Genomic DNA, 18,836 nt, shown 5'->3' on the forward strand with positions numbered 1-18,836 from the left:
CCGTACCGCGCTGCAGTCTTCGCGCGCTTGAACAGCTTATAATATCCGATTATTTCGTTGCAGGTCTCCTCCTTCCCCGTTTCCGCTTCGCTTAAATATAGTTAACGTATACATGTTAATATTGCTACTGATAGATCGAAGCAGTCACTCTACCGACGAGAGTACAGGTTGTAGCACACGAATAAATTAAAGCACTCCGTTGACCACGAGGCACTAGTTTCTTAACAATTAAATCAGCTGAAGATCGTTTAGTAGGTGTCAAGGTATAGACGTTTGATGGATATCGGATTCGACTATAATTCCGCGGACTGGTAAACACGCGCACGCGATAAAACTCTGCGATCGTGGATCCACTGGCTCCGCTCCTCGATATCCGTTCTTGTAAATTACTCTATAAAAGTGTCGATTTGCATAAAATCCCGCGGCCCGGCTGTTATACTTACGTTACGGTTCATCGTGTTTCCTCGTGTTCGTGATATAGCGGTGTAACGATCCGGGCCGCGGATTATACTGGCCGATCGGCCGATTCTTACGAGTTATTTTACAAAGATCCCGAATCGGTAAATCGTTTCGCCGCGACCACGAAATCCAAGTTCGAACGCCGACGAAACGGAAATCCATCGTGGGAAGCGCGTCGCTCGGAAATCGTCACGCGCGGCGACCCAACGCGCTCGCGAACCTTCGGAATCGGACGAACGACGTTTGTCGGTGTTCACTGTTTTATTAATTGCTAATATGTTTCTAGGATTGTGCATGTCCCGGCGGAGCGTTCGAGTCCGCCCCGGTGAATCGCGCAGCGATCTTAAGAGCGTCGTTTTCAGTGAACCGATGAAAGTTTGATGGTCTGTCGTTGATCGATTAGGTGCCCCGTGTATTCTGATACCTGGGCTGCTCGTGGCCGCGAAAAATATGAGGAAAATGTCAATGATAAATTTGCAAATTTTTCAAATCCAATGGAATTTTTATCTCGACGTTCTCGCGTTCGAGCGATAGATGTACATTGTTAAAGGGATTCCCCTTCGAAATCAATGGAAACAAAGTGTTTGAGGTTGAATCGAATTATCGAAAGATGTTCGACAAGTTCCGCGAACGTGTGTGCTCGGAACAACAATCGGAAATATACGATCGGTCGAGAACCGGCCGCCATTTTGAGAACGCGAAGTGGATCGAGAAAATTTACTCGGACGCTGCGATTATGTCTCATCATGGCACAAACAGTAAAGCACCTACGATAATTAATGTCTCGTATAATTCATTCTCTTTTGTTCATCGTCTCTTCGATGAAATATACACATATACTTTCTTCTCTTTTTTTTTTCTTTTTTGAGCAACGAAATAAATATTATGCGGTAAATACACGATTGAAAGACTTTTGTCAGTCGAAACAAAGGTATGTCGATATGGTTTTAAACTCTAAATCGTCTACATTACTATCACAATGGAACATTAAACGTAACGATCGGGCTGCGCGTTTTATGCACTCATCATTCGCTTGCTCATCAAGCGCAATAACATAAATACGTTACCCGAATCTAATGAACCGCTCCATTCTATTTTTGACGTAATTAAATTAATAATACGAAACGTTAACGTCGCACAAACACTCGCAGCCCGATAATACTATGAAACTACGTATATACTCAGTACACCTTCCCTTTCACTGCCTCGCCAAGGTAAAAGTCAGAGCTATCTAACCAAGTACTAATTAGTAAAGAAAACGGGAGTACTCGTATACTTTCAAAGCAGAATCCACCACTACGATTACGTGAAACCTATTAATAAAATCGTTAACACCGTGATTCGTCCGCAATACGATTACCGCTAAAATTTATCCTTCTCCTTTAACCACTACTAAATTAACTGACTCATTCTCTGAAAGAGGAATCAACGAAATACAAGAAACTACTGGATTTCGCACAAGAAAACCGTAATGGAACAATCGCGCAGTGGGAAAACATCGCCGCATTCCAACGAACGAAGATAAAAACGATTGAAAACCCTTAGAGCTCGACTCTTTAGTAGAAAGCTTCAGCAACCGAGAGTATCGAAATATTCCAAAGATCAAATCGAGCAAGCTCACAGCGTCGACGGTACGCGAGAAATCGAAAATCCGTACCGATGCAACGATCAACGTTTCCGTTTCGTCCCACGAAACTTTCAACTCGCCGGCAAAACGAACAATTATCGGAAGGCGAAATCCTCGCGGCGGGCGATCTACCGCGCAGCGCTCATTAATCTCCAACGAACCGTCTATCAACGAGTCCCGGCACCGAAATCCCGCCGCGAGTCGCGTTCCGGCGTGGCCCGCGATAATCGTTATTTTCGTATTCCGCGAGCGCCGCTAATCTGGAATACCGGTCGCGGTTAACGAACGAACGAACGAACGAGCGAGCGAGCGAGCGAGCAAACAAACAAACAAACGAGCGGCGGACAAGCGACCGGAACGCAACGGGAAGCAACGAAACGAAATGAACGCGAGAGCGAAAGAAAGAAAAAGAAAAAGAACAGAGACGCGGGTATCCGTCGGTACGCACGCTTGCGTGTTAACGGTGAAAACAAGATATGAGTCAATAAGCCGACACACGTTTGTTAGACAGGTTTATTACCATTCAAGGAGTCCGACGAATAAAATTCGGTTACACTTCATGTCCGTTCAATTCCAACGGTCTCGCCGCACAGTTCCGCGGTTACGATTCCGCGCGTCTAACTATCTTACGAACAACGCGCGTTTCGTATTGGTTTCATTTTCATGCCGAGCGTCGAATAATGCGACATAACCGCAGCGTTTTCGTGTAACTGTGTGTACGTATGCGCGGGTGTGTTTGTGTGTTTGTGTGTTTGTGTGTGTACGTATTTACATCCTGTCGGACCGCGGTCTCTCGCGATTCGTCGATAAATAGAAGCTTCTTGCAGCGATATGCCGATATGAAAAGGGATTCGATGAGAGCGAGAGAAAGAGAGAGAGAAATTTGAGAAAGGACAGACGAAGGAAGATGAAGAAGGTAGAGGGGAGAGAAGAGAAAGGAGGGAAGAAACAGTGAAAGAGAGAGTGTATGTGTGTCGCTGGTTGCACGTCGGTGCCAGCCCACTTCCGGATCGGCTGGATGTTGACCGTCGATTGCTCGTTAACGCGATCCATCGCACGCATGGTACCTACGCGACGCGTAGAGTATTGCATAATACTAAACCGAACGTTCCTTGAAACGCAATTCGACGATACAAGGATTTACGCATCCTGTGCTCGACGGGCTTCGAAACGTTGTCCTCTCTTTCAGCTTCGAAACGATCGCTCGTTACAAGTCGAGCGGCCGTTTCTGCGACGCGTCACACGCGATCTTCGTTAACCGTAAAAATGATGATAATGACGATGACGATGGTAATAATAATAATAATAATAATAATAATATTAATAGTAATAATAATAATGATCAATAAAAATTAATAATTAATCATAGTAATAATATATAATATAATATAATAATATAATAATAATATATAATAATATATAATATAATATAATATAATATAATATAATAATATACTATTAATAATATGTCTTTGCTTTGTGCGGTCGACCAAGCGCGACGGTTTTAACGGCGATCGAACGTTAACGGCGCGAAAACTCGAATCGAGCGCTGATTTATTCGACCGCCCCGTTCGCCTCGCCGACGGGTTCGTCGATCAACGACGCTTCGTTTCTTTATTTATTTATTTATTTATTTATTTATTTATTTATTTATTTATTTATTTGTTTATATATATATTTTTCTTTCGTTACACCTTCCTCGTTCTCGTTTTCTTTTTCTCTCGACAGGTACGCGTGCGATTAACTCTTCCGTCGCGACCGATGCCCCCGGCATTCCCGGTCGACCGCACGATCAAAAAATTGCATTTGCATTAAATCGATATGAGATCGTTTTGGTATGATAATCCCGGCCGTTTTTAGTTTTCTTTCCCCATTGTGTATATGTGTGTGTGTGTGTGTGTGTGTATGCGTGTCGTGTAAATGTTTTCGTCGTGTGAATATACTCGCGTGTGATTGTGTGTTCGAATTTGTATTTCCATTTCGCTTTCTTACGTGTCGCTATGCATATATAAATATTTATATATTTATATATCTGTGATTCTCGTCTTCTGCGTTATTTCTCTATCATCGAAATCTCGGCGATCTGGACAGGACCCTACAGATTGATAGAATACGGGGCGATCTTTCGTTTCCGTGTCGTTCGATATTATTTATACATATATACATGTATACACGTATGCAAATTATATACACATATATATGTACGGATTTATATATATCTATATACATATATGTATACACGTGTTTATGTGTGCGCGTGTGTGTGTATGTGTATGCGTGTAGGATGTCGATCGCCCCTAATTGGCTCGCTTGTCGAATCGATCGAATATAATATGTATTCGGTTAATAGTACGCGCAGACTATGCTCGGCCGTCGCGGCCGCACAGTGTTGCCAACCACGAGGATTCCCGGCTGCGTGCTTGATGGAACGAACACGAGAAATTTGTCCTATGTACAATATACGCCGTCGTCTCGCGAGTCAGCGCCGCACCGATGCGACGGGATTCCCGCCGCTCCCCGTCCCTAATAAATGACAGCGACTAAAATTCGACGCAGACACGGTGGCAGTTACTGGCGTTATAATTGGCGTCGGAGTTTCCGTCATGAAGGATATAACGTTAACGGGAAGCTCGATTTACCAGCGGGTAAACGCTTCGACCGGCGCTGATCTCGACAGACGCTTCGAGCAAAGACGCCCGGGACGATGATCGGTTCGGGAGCTCGATCATCGTTCGGTTCGAGCTACAACCACGCGAGACACGCGCGCAGGTGTCTAAGTGCCTCTAATAACGGGCCATCGGTCGATAAACCACGCTCGACAGACTCTGCTTCAGTAGCGTCGCTTGACATCGCAATCACCGAACGGCCGAATCGATTCTTCCCGATGTTCTCAGAAAACTTCGCGCGCATCGAGATCTCGACTGACGCGTTTCACTTTGTACATCACGAAACCAAGTTTCTTTCTAATTTTCCGCAAAGCATCCGTCTTTTCGGTAACTGCAAAAGAAATCGGATTCGGCGCGTCACGGTCGACATCGTTCGATCGGTTCGGTGGTTCCAGTGTCAAGGGACTCGGCTATCTTGGGGCTTTCGAGCGGCCGCCATGTTCGTTCCATCCGCCATTTCGCGACTCCGGTCGCTCGTGGAGAAAGACGCAAGCGGGAATGGTTGCGGCGCGCGATCGACGCCGGTCGATCGAACGAAACGGGGATTCGACGTCCGTCGATCGTCGCGGGCAACACCGCGGGGGGCCGCGACGATACAATCACGACGTTAATTAGCTATTGTCGTTGGGTGAGGATAGTCGGCACACGGTTAAATTGGGCCTAGATTTGTCCCCGGCGTTTGAACGTTTTCAGGCGACCTATTTAAATGCGATATATAGATATATTTTATTTATACAATATAACGCGAGTCCTCGTTCGACTCGATGCAACGAATTCGACTAAGTAATATTGACGTTCACTTCGCACGAAGAAGATACGTATGAAATATAATTTCAGTGCCTATACGGTCGGCCATCTTGATCGAACTCGCGGACACGACGTGTCCGCCCGGCCGCGCCGGTTCGATCAGAACGGCCCACCATTTTTGTTTCCGTTATGAAGTAAACCTGAGGTATCTTTAAGTCTGTAAAGCTTCCGTTACGAATCATTTTTTTTTTCTTTTTTCCTTTAAGTTCACGTTTCTCTTTCCTGTTCCCTCGCGTGGCTCTCGCGTGTTTTCCTCGATCCCTTTTTTTTTGTTTTTTATCCTCGATGCGTGTCCGTTTCTCTTCGGGCTCTCCCCTCGCGTTCGCTTTCTCGTTCCTTTCTCTCGTTTCCACAGGCTTTCCCCTTGTTTTCCTTCCTTTTTCGTATCTCCCTTTCATCCGAATGCAAGTTCACGGTTAAATGTTACCGGAGAGAGAGAGAGAGGAAGAGAGAGAGAGAGGGAGAGAGGGAGAGAGAGAGAGAGAATTATTTGGCATTTCGAATGGCACAATCGTTAACCTTGTACTGCGATATTCACGTAGTGCCTGCGTGTCTTTCTGTGAAAATACGTGTGTCCCTGCGTGTCAGTGGATGCGAGTGTGTATCGTGCGTGTCGGTGTGTATGTAGTTGAATGTCCGCCAAAAATTCTCTTTACTTTCGACACTCGCGTTTCGACGGAAAAGGATTCAGTGTCAGTTAGCCCGGCCGCGCAGCCGTCTGGCGTTGCCTGCGGTTCGTTGGAAAGCTTCCTCGAAAGTTTACGAGAAAAATAAAGATTTCGTCTGGCTCGCGCCGAATAATACTACTGCGCCGGTTAGTCTAAAACCGTTCTCCCGGTTAACAGACGCGCCCGACTTGTGTGTTCGTTTTCGAAACATCCAGAGACGTACGCTGTATAAAATCATGATATTCGGATGATACAACGCGCGTCGCTCGTATCGATTCGTCTAAGATCGGTGAACGGGTACGCGTACAATTCGACTCGGTGAGATATATACAAATTTCGAAATGGTAATAGAAACTGGAATTTCCAAGTGTGATGCGAATCTCGTACTGTTTTGGGACGATCTACTGGGAACGGAATATACAATTGTACTCTTCCTCCGTTAACGATGCGAAAAGAGGGTTGGAAACAGTTGAATGATTTTGCGATACCCCAGACGTGCGTTTAAGATTCTTCGAGAAGACGAGCAAAAATCCGTCGACGCATTCGGGAGAAGAAGAACCGATTCGCTGGACCGAGATTCGAACCCGGATCGTTCGTTCTTCGAAACGAATACTCTGCCAGTTGAGCTAACCAAGCCATCATCTGGTTCTTCTTCTCCTAAACAACCCCCGCAAAGTCACTGGACACTAGATTCACGCCATAGGCACGCAATGAAATCGCTGGACGCACGAGAGCGCAATAAAAATAGAATCCTTTAGAGACACTTGAGAAAGCTTTTATTTGATTTTCCATCCGATTAAGATCTCGTCAGCAGAGAACAAACGAATAAACGATCTCGCGTGCGAATTCATCTATATTAAAATTATTCTTACACAACGTAAAATGATCGGTCGCGCGCGCGCGGGAAAGAGGAGAATAATTTACGTATAAAAAGAAAGACTGAAAATCATTCAACTTCGAGTATTTCTCTCATCTTTAACGGCGTATAACGATTGTACTTCTCGACTATAACAATAAAATAAAATCTCTAGACATGATCGTCCGCGTCTCGCCGTTCCGTTTCCGGTGGACCAGCCATCGTCGCGCGAAATAGAACGACAGGTTTCGCCGGCGTGCGCGCGTTCCGCCGCCGGTAGCATTATTCGGTGTCCCGAGACGTCCCGCGGAAGCGGCGCGTGCCGATCGTAACTGTGCACCCGTGGGAACCACTTCGAATGACAATTTTGACCTACAGAAGGAACCTATTTGGACGGCAATTACTTTCTACCCTATGCACGTTCGCTCTCGCGACCTTCTCTTCACCGGCGTTCCTCCTTTTTCTTTCCCTTTTCTCCGTGCTTTTCTTGCTTTTGGTCGACTTCCTTCCCTTTCTCGTTCTCCTCCACTTTCCTTCCTCTCGTTCGCGTCGGGGAAAGCGTTGAATATCTTCCATTGATCGTCCTGCCGTTATCGCGAACGACGTCCGAGACCGTCGGGAGTTCTGGCTCGAAACGGGGTCCTTGCGTTCGATCGAGCACACAGGCGACACCGACACTTAATACTATTGTTTCGTTTGTTTCCTCGCCGAGGCGTGTCCGTGGTTCCTTGGAATTTCATCGACGCGCACCGCTGTCGCTGGCTGACCGATCGCCGAACGGAAGAATGGAGTATGACCGACGAACGAAACGATCTCGCTGCTAAGTACGTGGACAACGTGGAGACCCGTGCGCGCGATCGTGGATTTTCATAGCGTTCTCATGCTCTCCTTCTCGTTTCCTTCGTTCCCCGTCGAAAACGGAAGCTCGGGCCGCGACCGATCGGGAACTCCGATCGGAAGATCGGAGACACGACGACGTCTTTGGTTCGCTAGCGAAACTAGAATCTCGCGACACCGTCGCGGCGATTCGCGCGAGCATCGGGATCGGTTTGATTGTTTCGTCGCGAGAAGATTCTCCCCGTCGTTCCTCGCGTTCCTCTGTTTATCCTTCTTCCTTCGGTCGAGCTTCCTCTGGCGACCGGTGTTTCGTTAATTGACTGCCGCCCGTTCGTCCCCTGCGCGGACCTCTTAACCCTTTCGCTACTACGGGTGACTATAGTTACCAGCCACGGAAACGGAGACAAAAGTTAAGACAATACGAACAACAACAAAAATACATTCGTGGAAAGATTATAAATACATTGCTACGAGTACGAATCGTTTTGCTTCTAAAAGCAGCGTCACAATGGCGATTTTGAGACAAAAGGACACCGAATTCTGAAGACTGCGCGCGCTTGATGTTTGCGTCTTTGGCGCGGCGTTCTGTTTTAGCGAAAGGGTTAATCTCGGAGTACGGTCCAACACTAGAACTACCGAGCAATTGAACTGGCTGTTCTCTTCGTAGAAACTGTAAGAGTGGATTTATTGAAATCTCAAGTAGCTTGTACTGTATTTCGTATGGTACCGAATCCAACTTCTTTAACACTAGAACTACCGGATGAATCAAAATGACCCATTCCTGATTCCATTCTGTCCAATTATTCAACAGGTAACACATGCTTCTCTGAAAAAGTACTAGAGAAACTCAGCAATACGCAGACCGAATCGCGAATCAACCGAAGCCTCAATAATTGCACTGTCTCTACGGAACAATTTCAAAAAGACAATTCAACTGCTCGGCAGTTCTAGTGTTAATCGCTTCTCGAAGAAGCGTGTCCGTGCCTTTCCGATAATCGTCAAAGAGAGATTGATGAACGGTAGTTCCAGTGTTAAGAACCGAATCAATTACAGCGATCGATTATGCGCCGCGCGGAAGAGAGAGAGAGAGAGAGAGAGAGAGAAAGGGAGAGAGGCAGAGGAAAAGGAGACGCGAAATAAAATAGAAAGAACACGAAGGGTACGCGCTACGCGGGTAAAATTGTACTAGAAGATGAGCATCGATCACCATGACGAAAAGGGTAACGCAAACCGCCTCTCTTCACGGATCCAAGAAAAAAAAATAAAACGGTTCTACATTCATATGCATATGAAATACATACATCTAAATATATAGTCCTCGAAATACCATCTCGAATTTCAATTCCGTTCGCGTGCGCGTCGACTGTTCGGTACACGCGAACCACGCTTAACTTTAACGTAAAAACGGATAAAATACTTCTAACGATTAACCGTAACGATAATTAATTAATCGATTAATTAGTCAATAATAAAAGAATCATCGAAAAATCTGTCGGCGGAATGGCAGCGCGATGTCCGGAGTCGATCTTCTGCACCGGCTGCCGCGTCGCAAAAGTCCATCGAGATCAAAGAAACGTGTCTACTACTCGCCCCCCCCCCCCCCCCTGTCGTGTTCATCCTCCTCCTCCTGCGATTCTTTTCCCATAAATTCCCTTTCTCGTCGTCTCCGTCGAATCCTTCTTCCGCCATTTCCTCCTTCCATTTCTTACGAACGAAATTCGTGGCGAACGTGCGCACGCAATTGTTTCATGTCGCGCGGACGATCGAAAGCGAGAGAGAGAGAGAGAGAGAGAGAGAGAGTGAGAGTGAGAAAAAAATGGGAGCACGATGTGTAGTACGCGCCGATTCGTGTGCGGCTCCGTGAATCACGCGATCCGAGATCCGCGCGTGGATCCCGGCCGCATCGCGCGGTGATCGATCGATTCAACTGCGAGGCCTGGTTTGTGTTTTTCTTTCCTTTCCTTTGCATTTCCTTTTTTTCTCCCCACCCCCTTTTCATCCTTTTTGCGTCTCTCGTGCACGCGGCGGCTCGTTTTCGTCGCGCGAACACGGCCTTAGGTCGTCGACAAAGGCTTTTTACAGCGAAGAGAAGAAGCCTGAGCCCGTGACAGACGGCGACGCGACGCGACGCGTCGAGCGAAACCCAAAATGGCGGCCTGGGCGTGCGCGGCCCGCGAAGAACGGCGGTCGACGTTCCCGCAACGCGTCCCTCTTCGTCTTTTATCCTTTATTTATTCGTTAATTTAATTATTTATTTAATTAATTAATTATTTACTTATATTTTTCTCCACGTTTTCGTATATCGTTTTTTTTTTTTCTTATTCCACGTCGCTCCGTTGGATTACTCTTATCTGGCAGTATAATAATTGGTGTATAAAATTTTGTTTCCGCGTGTATTCCTTTCCCTCACCCGCTCCCGCGCCGTTCAATCAATCCACCCCACTCCCAAAATCTCCCCCCCCCCTTTATCCAATGTGTCGTGCATCGTTTTTTTCCCCCCGCCACGCTCTATCACACCCGGCGTTATCCACGATTGCCCTTCAGCCTCGAGTTCGGCTCACGATTATCATCGTCTCGTGTCATTCCTTCTTCTTCTTCTTCTTCTTCTTCAATTTTTTTTGTCGTTTTCGTTTTTTGTTAATATCCGATAAAATTTAGAGAAAAATATCACAATTAGCTCTGCTCTCGACGCAAAATATTTCCTAATTCGTTCAGAAGCTCGCCCCGCCCGCGTCGTCCGGGAAAGAAACGTCGGTTGAACCGTATTTGTATACCTGGAACGCGCGCGGCGGCGTTCGATCCTTCTTTCCTTCCTTCCCTTCCTTTTTTTCATTTATTCTTTTCGTTCCATTCGTCCGGGACACGGTCCCGTCCGTCTCGCCCGTCTCGCTGCGACCTCGGGGACTGACGGGGAGAGCGGCGCCCGTTCGTTGCGGCGACGCTCTCTCGTCGGACGAAGGAAGACCTATTGCAATGACCTAAGAGTCGGTTCGGGGACTGGCACCGTCCGGGGACCCGCGTCTAAGCGTCAGGCCCAATGCAAACGTTTCGTTAACGTCTTTCTGATATTGCATCCTGTCACTGCAACGACATCGACGCCGCGACGAATGTGACAGAGAACGATGGTAAACGACAGAAAGTAACACTGACAACGAATCTCTCTCTGCATCGAGTCTTAGCTTGTCTTTACACTGGATGCCTATTTAGACGAACTGAAGGTCGCTATGCATGCATTCTTAGGAATCTGCACGCATGTTTCATTGCTGTCGCGCGGTGAGTTAGCCAAGACAGTACTTCGTCTAGATACGCGATCAGTGTAATCGTTTAGATATTAATACGCTTTTGAGAAGGTAAGGCAATTAACGCTACACGACAAAAGGAACTGCCCACTCGCGATACTCGATCGAGAAGTTAGCGACAGTAACTCTGTTCTGATGCTCTGTTATTAGCTGAAACTGAATTAAGGGAAGTGAAAGAAACAAGATCCGATACAGTGATTCGCAACGGTAGAGAATGACGTTAAACTTCCGTATCCGCGAATCCTTAGGTTCCCGTTGCATCTGTGTAGCGTTAACCGACAGCTGAACCATCTCATCAGCGCGTATCGCGCTCGAGGCGAACGAATCGCGCGTGTCCCCGTCGCATACCCGAAGACCGAAAAACGAAAGAAGAAAGAAAAGCACGCACAGAAATCAGACATTTTCTTCTGTTCGTTTCCGGCGGGAACGTTTGTCCGGAGGTGGAACGAGGCTGTGTTTCCGCGCCCTCGCCGCCTATCGGTTCACAGACAGAGGACCGAAATTCAGACGAGGAGAGTCCACGACCGTGAGGGACGAAGAGAAAGTGTGTTCCACGTGTATGTATATGTGTGTCCGTGTTTGCCTGTGTCCATAACAAACAGAGAAAGCGCGACAGTCTAAGAAACGCCTCGTTCCGCGCCGGCGATTATTCGCTATCTACTAATTCGAAGTCCTCCCGCTTCCTCCTCGCAATCTTCTCGCCTCTCCCCGTTTACGGCTAGAAAACAACGGGAAAAAACAAAGAGACAGGACCCCAAGCGGAGTTTGCCAAGTGCCAGAGAGAACGAGCGATCGTTGCTCGGCCGTTCCTCGGAGAGAAACGATCACCGGTGTCTATCCTTCACCGAGACGAAGAGGCAGCGTCAGCACGCCTCCTCGAGCCTCGTCTCGTCGATGACCGGGCGGCAGAGCGTCGACGATCGTTCCGCCGCGCGAAGCGAAGGATCGTTCTGTTCGGGGGGGCGTCCCTTTCTAACCGTCCGCCATCCGTCATGGGATTGACGTATTCCTCGCCGCGAGACACGACCGCGCTTCTCGTCGACCATCTTCGCTGTTTTCCTCAGTCGGATGGGGGATTCACGCGTTTCCACGGGACGACGGTGAACAATAAGAAGAACGGGGAGCGGATCGGTGATCGCGAAACCCGCCCCCGCGACGTCGCGGCTCACGGTTTGTCCGTCTGCCGTTCCTTTACGTCGGACGAACGGAGACCGTTTTACGTGGAAGATGGTGGACGATGAACAGGGATTAATCTATATTGCCGCGACCATCGACCGTCGTTGATCGGTCTTTGGCCACGATCTCGCTCTCGCAACGTTGCTCGAATAGATACACGATCGGTTACGGCAACGACGACGACGACCACGACGACGACGACGACGACGACGACGACGATGACGACGTCGATGAAGATGACGATGACGACGACGACGATCGGCAATTGGCAATTGGCAGTTGGTGAGAAGTTCTTTGTTAGATTCTTTTCGTTTTGTCGTTTAGCGTTCCAGTTGGTTTTTCTTGGTTAGCGTAGCATTGGCAAACTCTGGGGTCGGCTCGGCGACAATCTCCGCCCGCGAACGTACGAACGGGGCGGCCGCTTGGCCTAGTCGCCGAAACGGCTGCAGGCCTTCTTCCATTTGCATTGCGTGCACCACAGCTCCCGGTGCTCCATGCCGTACACCTTGCGGCACTTCTTCGTCTCGCCGCGCACTCGCCGCGGCGACGACGGCATCTTGCTCGCGGACACCGTCAGCAGGCCCATGTTCTGCTGGTACGTCTGGAACGGCCGGGGCGACAGCTTTATGTGCTTGATCGGTGTGCCCTGCTTCACCGGAAACAAACGGAATTGCGGAGATTATTATAGGACTCGCAGCGCCGACGCCACTGTTAGCAATTAATTAATGAGATACCAGAGCCAGCGGTACTGAAAACAGAAGGGTACCTTGAATTCGTTGACACTGTTCGACTGAACGTATCAAACTCGGTTTCATTTCTCTTTGAAATACAATTTAGCTTCCTCTACAAACGGTGCTTCAAAAATTAATTAATTATCTTAAGGTATTACAGAAAATCGATCTTTATCTCTCGCGTCTCTAGATTTCCTCGAGGAACTTCGAGTCACGGGGAAGCTACTCGAGAATTAACCGTTCGACTCTGAAAGCGTCCGCCGAGGAAGCATACATTATTCAAGGGATACTGCAACGAAATTTCGTGTAAATCTCGATTCGCACGGGGGATTCATGCTAGACCAGGCCCGCAGAATGTCCGTGGCCGCGTGTACACCTCTGTTTCAAGTCCCGCTAGCCATACCTTGCTATATTTCGTTAACATCGGCCGCGGCCAGCCAAGGGTAACGTTATTCATCGTGCGTACCGGCGATTGCGAAATGGTGAACGCGGCGTTCCGTTCCCTGATTCCCACCAACACGTTCTCGGTGTTGCTGTTCGTGGCCGAGGCAGCCTCCAGGCGAAGCTGCTTCTGGTACTCGGGGTCTTCGTGGGGCGGCCTCGCCATGTCCCGGTGGGACAACGTCGGCGGCGAGCTCATGTGATCCACGGCGACTTCTTGATAATAGAACTCCTCCTCGTGGTCGGACATGTAATCGTCCTCCTCGTTATCCTGACCCTTCGACTTTTTCGGCCTGCGAAAAACGCACCGGACTCTACTTACGGTATGCTCGGTTGAGAATAAAATCATCGCGAGTGGCCGGGAGTATTTCTCGCGAGCGGATACTGTCTTGAAGGCGGTAAGATTGACGATGATGACTTTCAACGTACGCTACGCGTCCGGCCTATTCCCAATTTTTGCCGAGTATCCGAAACAAACGTTTCAGCGGTTCACCGGTGAAATCCACGTTTTCCGAGTTTCTCACGTTTACATTGCAAAGTCGATCGATTCGGCCGACGAGCTCATTTGGAACTCGCTCCGCGCCGGACTAGGTCTCGGTTAGCAATCGACTTAAGCTTCAAAGGGAAACCTGTAGCGAATATAAAACGAGAACCGAAGTACGCGTCGTCAAACGTATCCATTTGCGAAAAGTACCGGGCGCGACTCGCGATGGTTTTACTTTCGAACGGACACTTAGCTTTATTGCGCAGATGACCGGTTGCTATCTGAGCAGGTCATTGAGGAGAAGGGGGGAAAAAGGCGTCCGTCGAACGAGAACGACCGCGGGAGTACGTTTGTTTACGGATCCGAGCGAGCGCGGAACTTAATATTCATCGGCACGACGACGGAATTTATCTTATCAGCCGGTTCAAGGTTAATCGCGCCGCGGCCTTGCAACCGGTCACGATACGCGCCGCCTCCCGGCGTCGCGGGGTCCACGGATTTTCGCGAGACTTGTTGCACGCCTCGCGTCGCCGGGCTCGACGTCCGCGGGACACATCCGCGACGGGCGAACGACGACTTACCCCAAGTGTGATTGGCGCACGTGTTCCTCGATAAGCGGCACGGTCGCTTTGATCTCCGAGCAGCCTGGCCAAGTGCATTGGAACACCATCGCCGCGTTCGCCTGAAACCAGAACAGACAGGGTTGTGTGATTCATGGGTGGCCAGCCAGGCGCTTACGGTTACATCAGGCATTTCGGGGGAGGAGGTTCGAGGAGATCCTGAAGACTGGGCGAAGTTGTCTTCGCTGGACTTCACGAGTACTTCGGATTCCTTTGTGTTTGTTACTTTGTTCTGATACCACCGTTACCTTCTTTTCAGCTGTAGTTTTGGTATGTTTCTTTTGTATCGTAGTTATGGACGATAAATTTATTGCTGCTATTTTAGGATGTTCCGAGGACTTTAGATTTCCTTGTGTTTGTTACCTTCTTTTCAGCTGTAGTTTTGATATGTTTCTTTTGTATCATAGTTATAGACGATAAATTTAGTGCTACTATTTTAGGATGCTCCGAGGACTTTAGATTCCTTTGTGTTTGTTACTTTGTTCTAATACCCCCGTTACCTTCTTTTCAGCTGTAGTTTTGGTATGTTTCTTTTGTATCATAGTTATAGAAGAAATTTATTGCTACTACTTTAGAATATTCTGAGATATTATCTATAAGTTAATGATTGAAATGGACAGAAGAGAAGTTTCGTTTAGGTTCCTTCTAATTAAACTTGTTTTCGGTATCACTGTTATCAGGATGCTCGCGTGTGCTATTGCTGTTATTATTTTTGTTCGTTTTCGTGTATCACGGTAACTCTTTCTCTCTCGCGTGATGCAAAAACCGTTTTCCAGCTGTCCGTTCAAAGGAGACGCGGGGGGAAGGGGTGAGCGGCCATTGATCGCGGGCCGAGGATTTCGGCAAATATTTCTGGCATCCTCTGACGGCGTCTTACGGTTCGCCGGTCGATGCGGTGTACCGTGCAATCGTGTACACACCCGTGGAGCCCACGCTCTCGCGTCGTGTGACAGGCTGGCGTGAAGGAAAATCGATGCGCGGCGTTACACGACGCGTCCGCTGCGCGCGCGTTTCTTTGTTTATACCGGCCGACACCGCGGACGCCTTACGGAGCACCGCGATCACGTGCTGTTTTCGTCCTGTAACGGCGCGATCCTTTTTTCTGTAGCGAATTCGGAAATGTTCGGACTCGGGAATTTGAACGTTTGAAGTTTGAACGCTTGAGCATTTGAGCATTTGAGCGTTTGAGCGTTTGAGTGTTTGAATGTTTGAACGTTTGAGCGTTTGAGCGTTAAGTGTTTGAATGTTTGAACATTTGAGCATTTGAGCACTTGAGCATTTGAATGTTTAAACGATTGAGCGTTGGAGCGTTAAGTGTTTGAACGTTTGAACGATTGAGCGTTGGAGCGTTAAGTGTTTGAACGTTTGAACGATTGAGCGTTGGAGCGTTAAGTGTTTGAACGTTTGAGCGTTTGGGCGTTTTAGTGTTTGAATGTTTGAATCTTTGAATGTTTGAGTGTTTGAACATTTGAACATTTGAGTGTTTGAACAATTGAGCATTTGAGTGTTTGAACGTTTGAGTGTTTAAGTATTTCAAAGTTTGAGTGTTTGAACGTTTGAATGCCTAAACGTTTGAGCATTTGAACGTTTGAACATTTGAAAACTCAATGGCTCGGAACTACAATAGCAAACGTGTTCAATGCTCCCTTCGATTCGAGTTCGTTCACCCCCCGTCAATTCTCTAAAATTCTCATTCTCACGAAGACCCCTCCGAACTTAGGCGAAGCCTAAAACCACCGTCATTCGCGCGAGCACGTTGTTCAATAAAATTTCAAGCACGCAGACATCCAAGAGATCAACGATCCTTTGTCACGTGTCCCCCACGTTTCACAAAGAAGCCACATTTAATAAGAAACTGTACGTACTCGTTAACCAGCACAAACCGCACCGGCGAACCCGTTAAGCTCGTTAAGCCGGAAAAGGTTAAAAGCGAAGGACGATTCGAGAGGACACTTTTAAGAGGTCGATAACACCGTGCTCGATTAACTCCGGCTCCGTCCCACGTACCCGTGATTCACGCTTTTACAACGCTTTCGAAAAGCAAACCCGTTCCTAAGCGCAACCAGAAGAGAGCAAAAAAAAAAAAAGCAAACAAAGAACAGCAAAAAGCTCGGCAAAAAGGAAAAAATCCTCGACCAGAAACCTCGCGGAGATATCTCGCGCGTCGAGTCCCTAGATAGCGGACACCTGTTATTGCCATACGGAACCTATCGATTATTCGTTACCGTACTTTCAACAATTTCGCAACGTTCCCCCGGGTTCGTTCGAGCGAACGAAACGGGAACGTTTCGCGCGGCGCGCTCCGCGGCCGCTCGCGATTTGCATAACTCGTATCCGGAGCGGTAGCTAACCAGTCCGGGAAATCGGTGTATAATAACACGTTCCCGGCGACAAATTAGCGATACGCGATGCCGATCGCGGCAACAAAGCGCTGCGCGAGGGCAGCTCCGCGAGCTCGCGCTAGCTCGCGCGGCTCTATGAAAGTTGCCCCTCAAGGACTCTCCGGGACTCTCGCGCCGCGACAAGTACACGTGTAAAGAAGCCGGGGAAACAACGAAATTATTGTAGCCGTAAATTGTCCCGGCGAACAGGCGGCCGCGCGGCACAATGGACGGTCGCGCGAGGAGCAGCAATTGACGCGGGAGACGCGGCTCGGCGCTCGCTCGCCGTGTCCGAGGTGAAATACAGCCGGAGATTTTATCGATCACGAATGTCATTAGCGGGCTGGTAACAACCCGCGGAAGATTGATCGACGGCACCAACGGTGTAATGGCTGTTCACCTATGACGAGGAATTAGAGGACGAACACCTCTCCGTCGACCCCGCCGATCCGAGTGAAATCGTCGCGGCGCAAAATCAGTTACGTTTAAAATCAGTCACTCGGTTCCATTCGGGCGGACCTCGCCGTTTCAACGTCGGATCGTCGTCCTCCTTTCGGAGCGCAAGAAAGTGGAACCTGCGAGAGCTTCCTACGTCTGCAAGAATTCATCCTTGAAGAGGCTGCGGAACGCTCGCCCGCCGAGGCGACCGCAAAGCGGGGATAAAAAGTTGCGGGAAGAACTGTCGCGCGGATAACGGGGCAAATTTTCCTCGCCGTGTGCGGCGGCCGGGGAAAAAAGCGAGTCCCCGGGGCGAAAAGTAGTCGTTGGCTTCTTCAAGGACCTTTCTGCCCGTGACATCACCTCTGAAACGGTACACGCGGGCAGCGGCGTAAGTACGGCGTAGCATAGGCATTGCCGAGGTCACAGACCTTCTATGCCGGTCGGCAGGCAATGCTCTCCCTTTGCCTTGGCTTGGCTTGGCTTGGCTTGGCTTGGCTTGGCTCGGCTTGGCTCGGCTCGGCTTGCCTGCTCGCGCCGCGCAGAGGAGTCACCGCGTGGCCGATCCTTTCCCCTACTCGCCGCCGCTCGAACGGGCAACTTTCAGTTACCCGCGTTCGTTAATAATCACGGCCGTGGATTACGGTGCACGATAATCTCGCGCGGAATCGCGCGAACGGCCGTAAACCAGATCGGAAGTGTCGCTGATGAATGGGGCGAGTTAATTTCATTTAACGGATCGCGCGAAACACCGGCGGCGCGCTACACCGCGGATGACAAATGGAGCCCGGGACGAACGGGATCTACGCGGCGCGCGGTGAAAGATCATCGCACCAGTGATTCCGCTTAATTACGATCCTCTTCTTTGCAGTCTTACTCTTCGGACTGACTGCTTTTGGCCGCTCAGCTGCTGCCACTTGATTCGACGCCGCGAGGGAATAACCTTGCCAGTGGGCAGAGGCTCGTGGGAACGCTGCGTTTTCTTTCGAATTTTTCCGTCGAGTTGTTTGTAATTAACCTTAATCGTACGTGTTTCTGTAACGAATTATAGGGCAGATTTTGAAAGAGCAGAGACACTTTTGGAAGTGCGATATGAAATCAAGAAATTTAAGGGAAAAGTTCAAATGTGACTCAAAGTCACGTCTTAGGGTTAACCCTTTGCACTCGAGAGGTGACACTAAGTCACCACTTGATTTGATGTAGTAAAACTATAAAATTTGATATTCAACATTGACGTGTGAAATATTGAGATAAAAAAGCTCTGTTTCTCAATTCACTCGCAATTTCTCTTTGACTTAATTTAAAAAATGTCGTCTATATCTAGCTAGAAAATGTTAAGTATTTCC

General features: G+C 48.5%; 1 protein-coding gene across 2 annotated transcripts in view; it reads right to left on the reverse strand.

Annotated features, from left to right (window-relative positions):
- Positions 1–2,585: 2,585 nt before the first annotated feature.
- The window catches only part of Glut4EF (Glucose transporter 4 enhancer factor), a 141,562-nt gene continuing 125,311 nt past the window's right edge, over positions 2,586–18,836 (reverse strand). Inside the window, exons 6-8 of one of the 2 annotated variants that reach the window (XM_031988735.2) lie at positions 14,633–14,733; positions 13,593–13,860; positions 2,586–13,044 (exon numbers count right to left, since the gene is read on the reverse strand). In XM_031988735.2, coding sequence (XP_031844595.2) covers positions 12,823–13,044; positions 13,593–13,860; positions 14,633–14,733 — 591 coding nt within the window. In that variant the 3' untranslated portion in view covers positions 2,586–12,822. The remainder of the gene's footprint in view (positions 13,045–13,592; positions 13,861–14,632; positions 14,734–18,836) is intronic. The other variant, XM_031988736.2, reaches the window with a different exon arrangement.

This window comes from Nomia melanderi, chromosome 11 (genome assembly GCF_051020985.1).
Source record: "Nomia melanderi isolate GNS246 chromosome 11, iyNomMela1, whole genome shotgun sequence".
Taxonomy (NCBI): Eukaryota; Metazoa; Arthropoda; class Insecta; order Hymenoptera; family Halictidae; genus Nomia; species Nomia melanderi.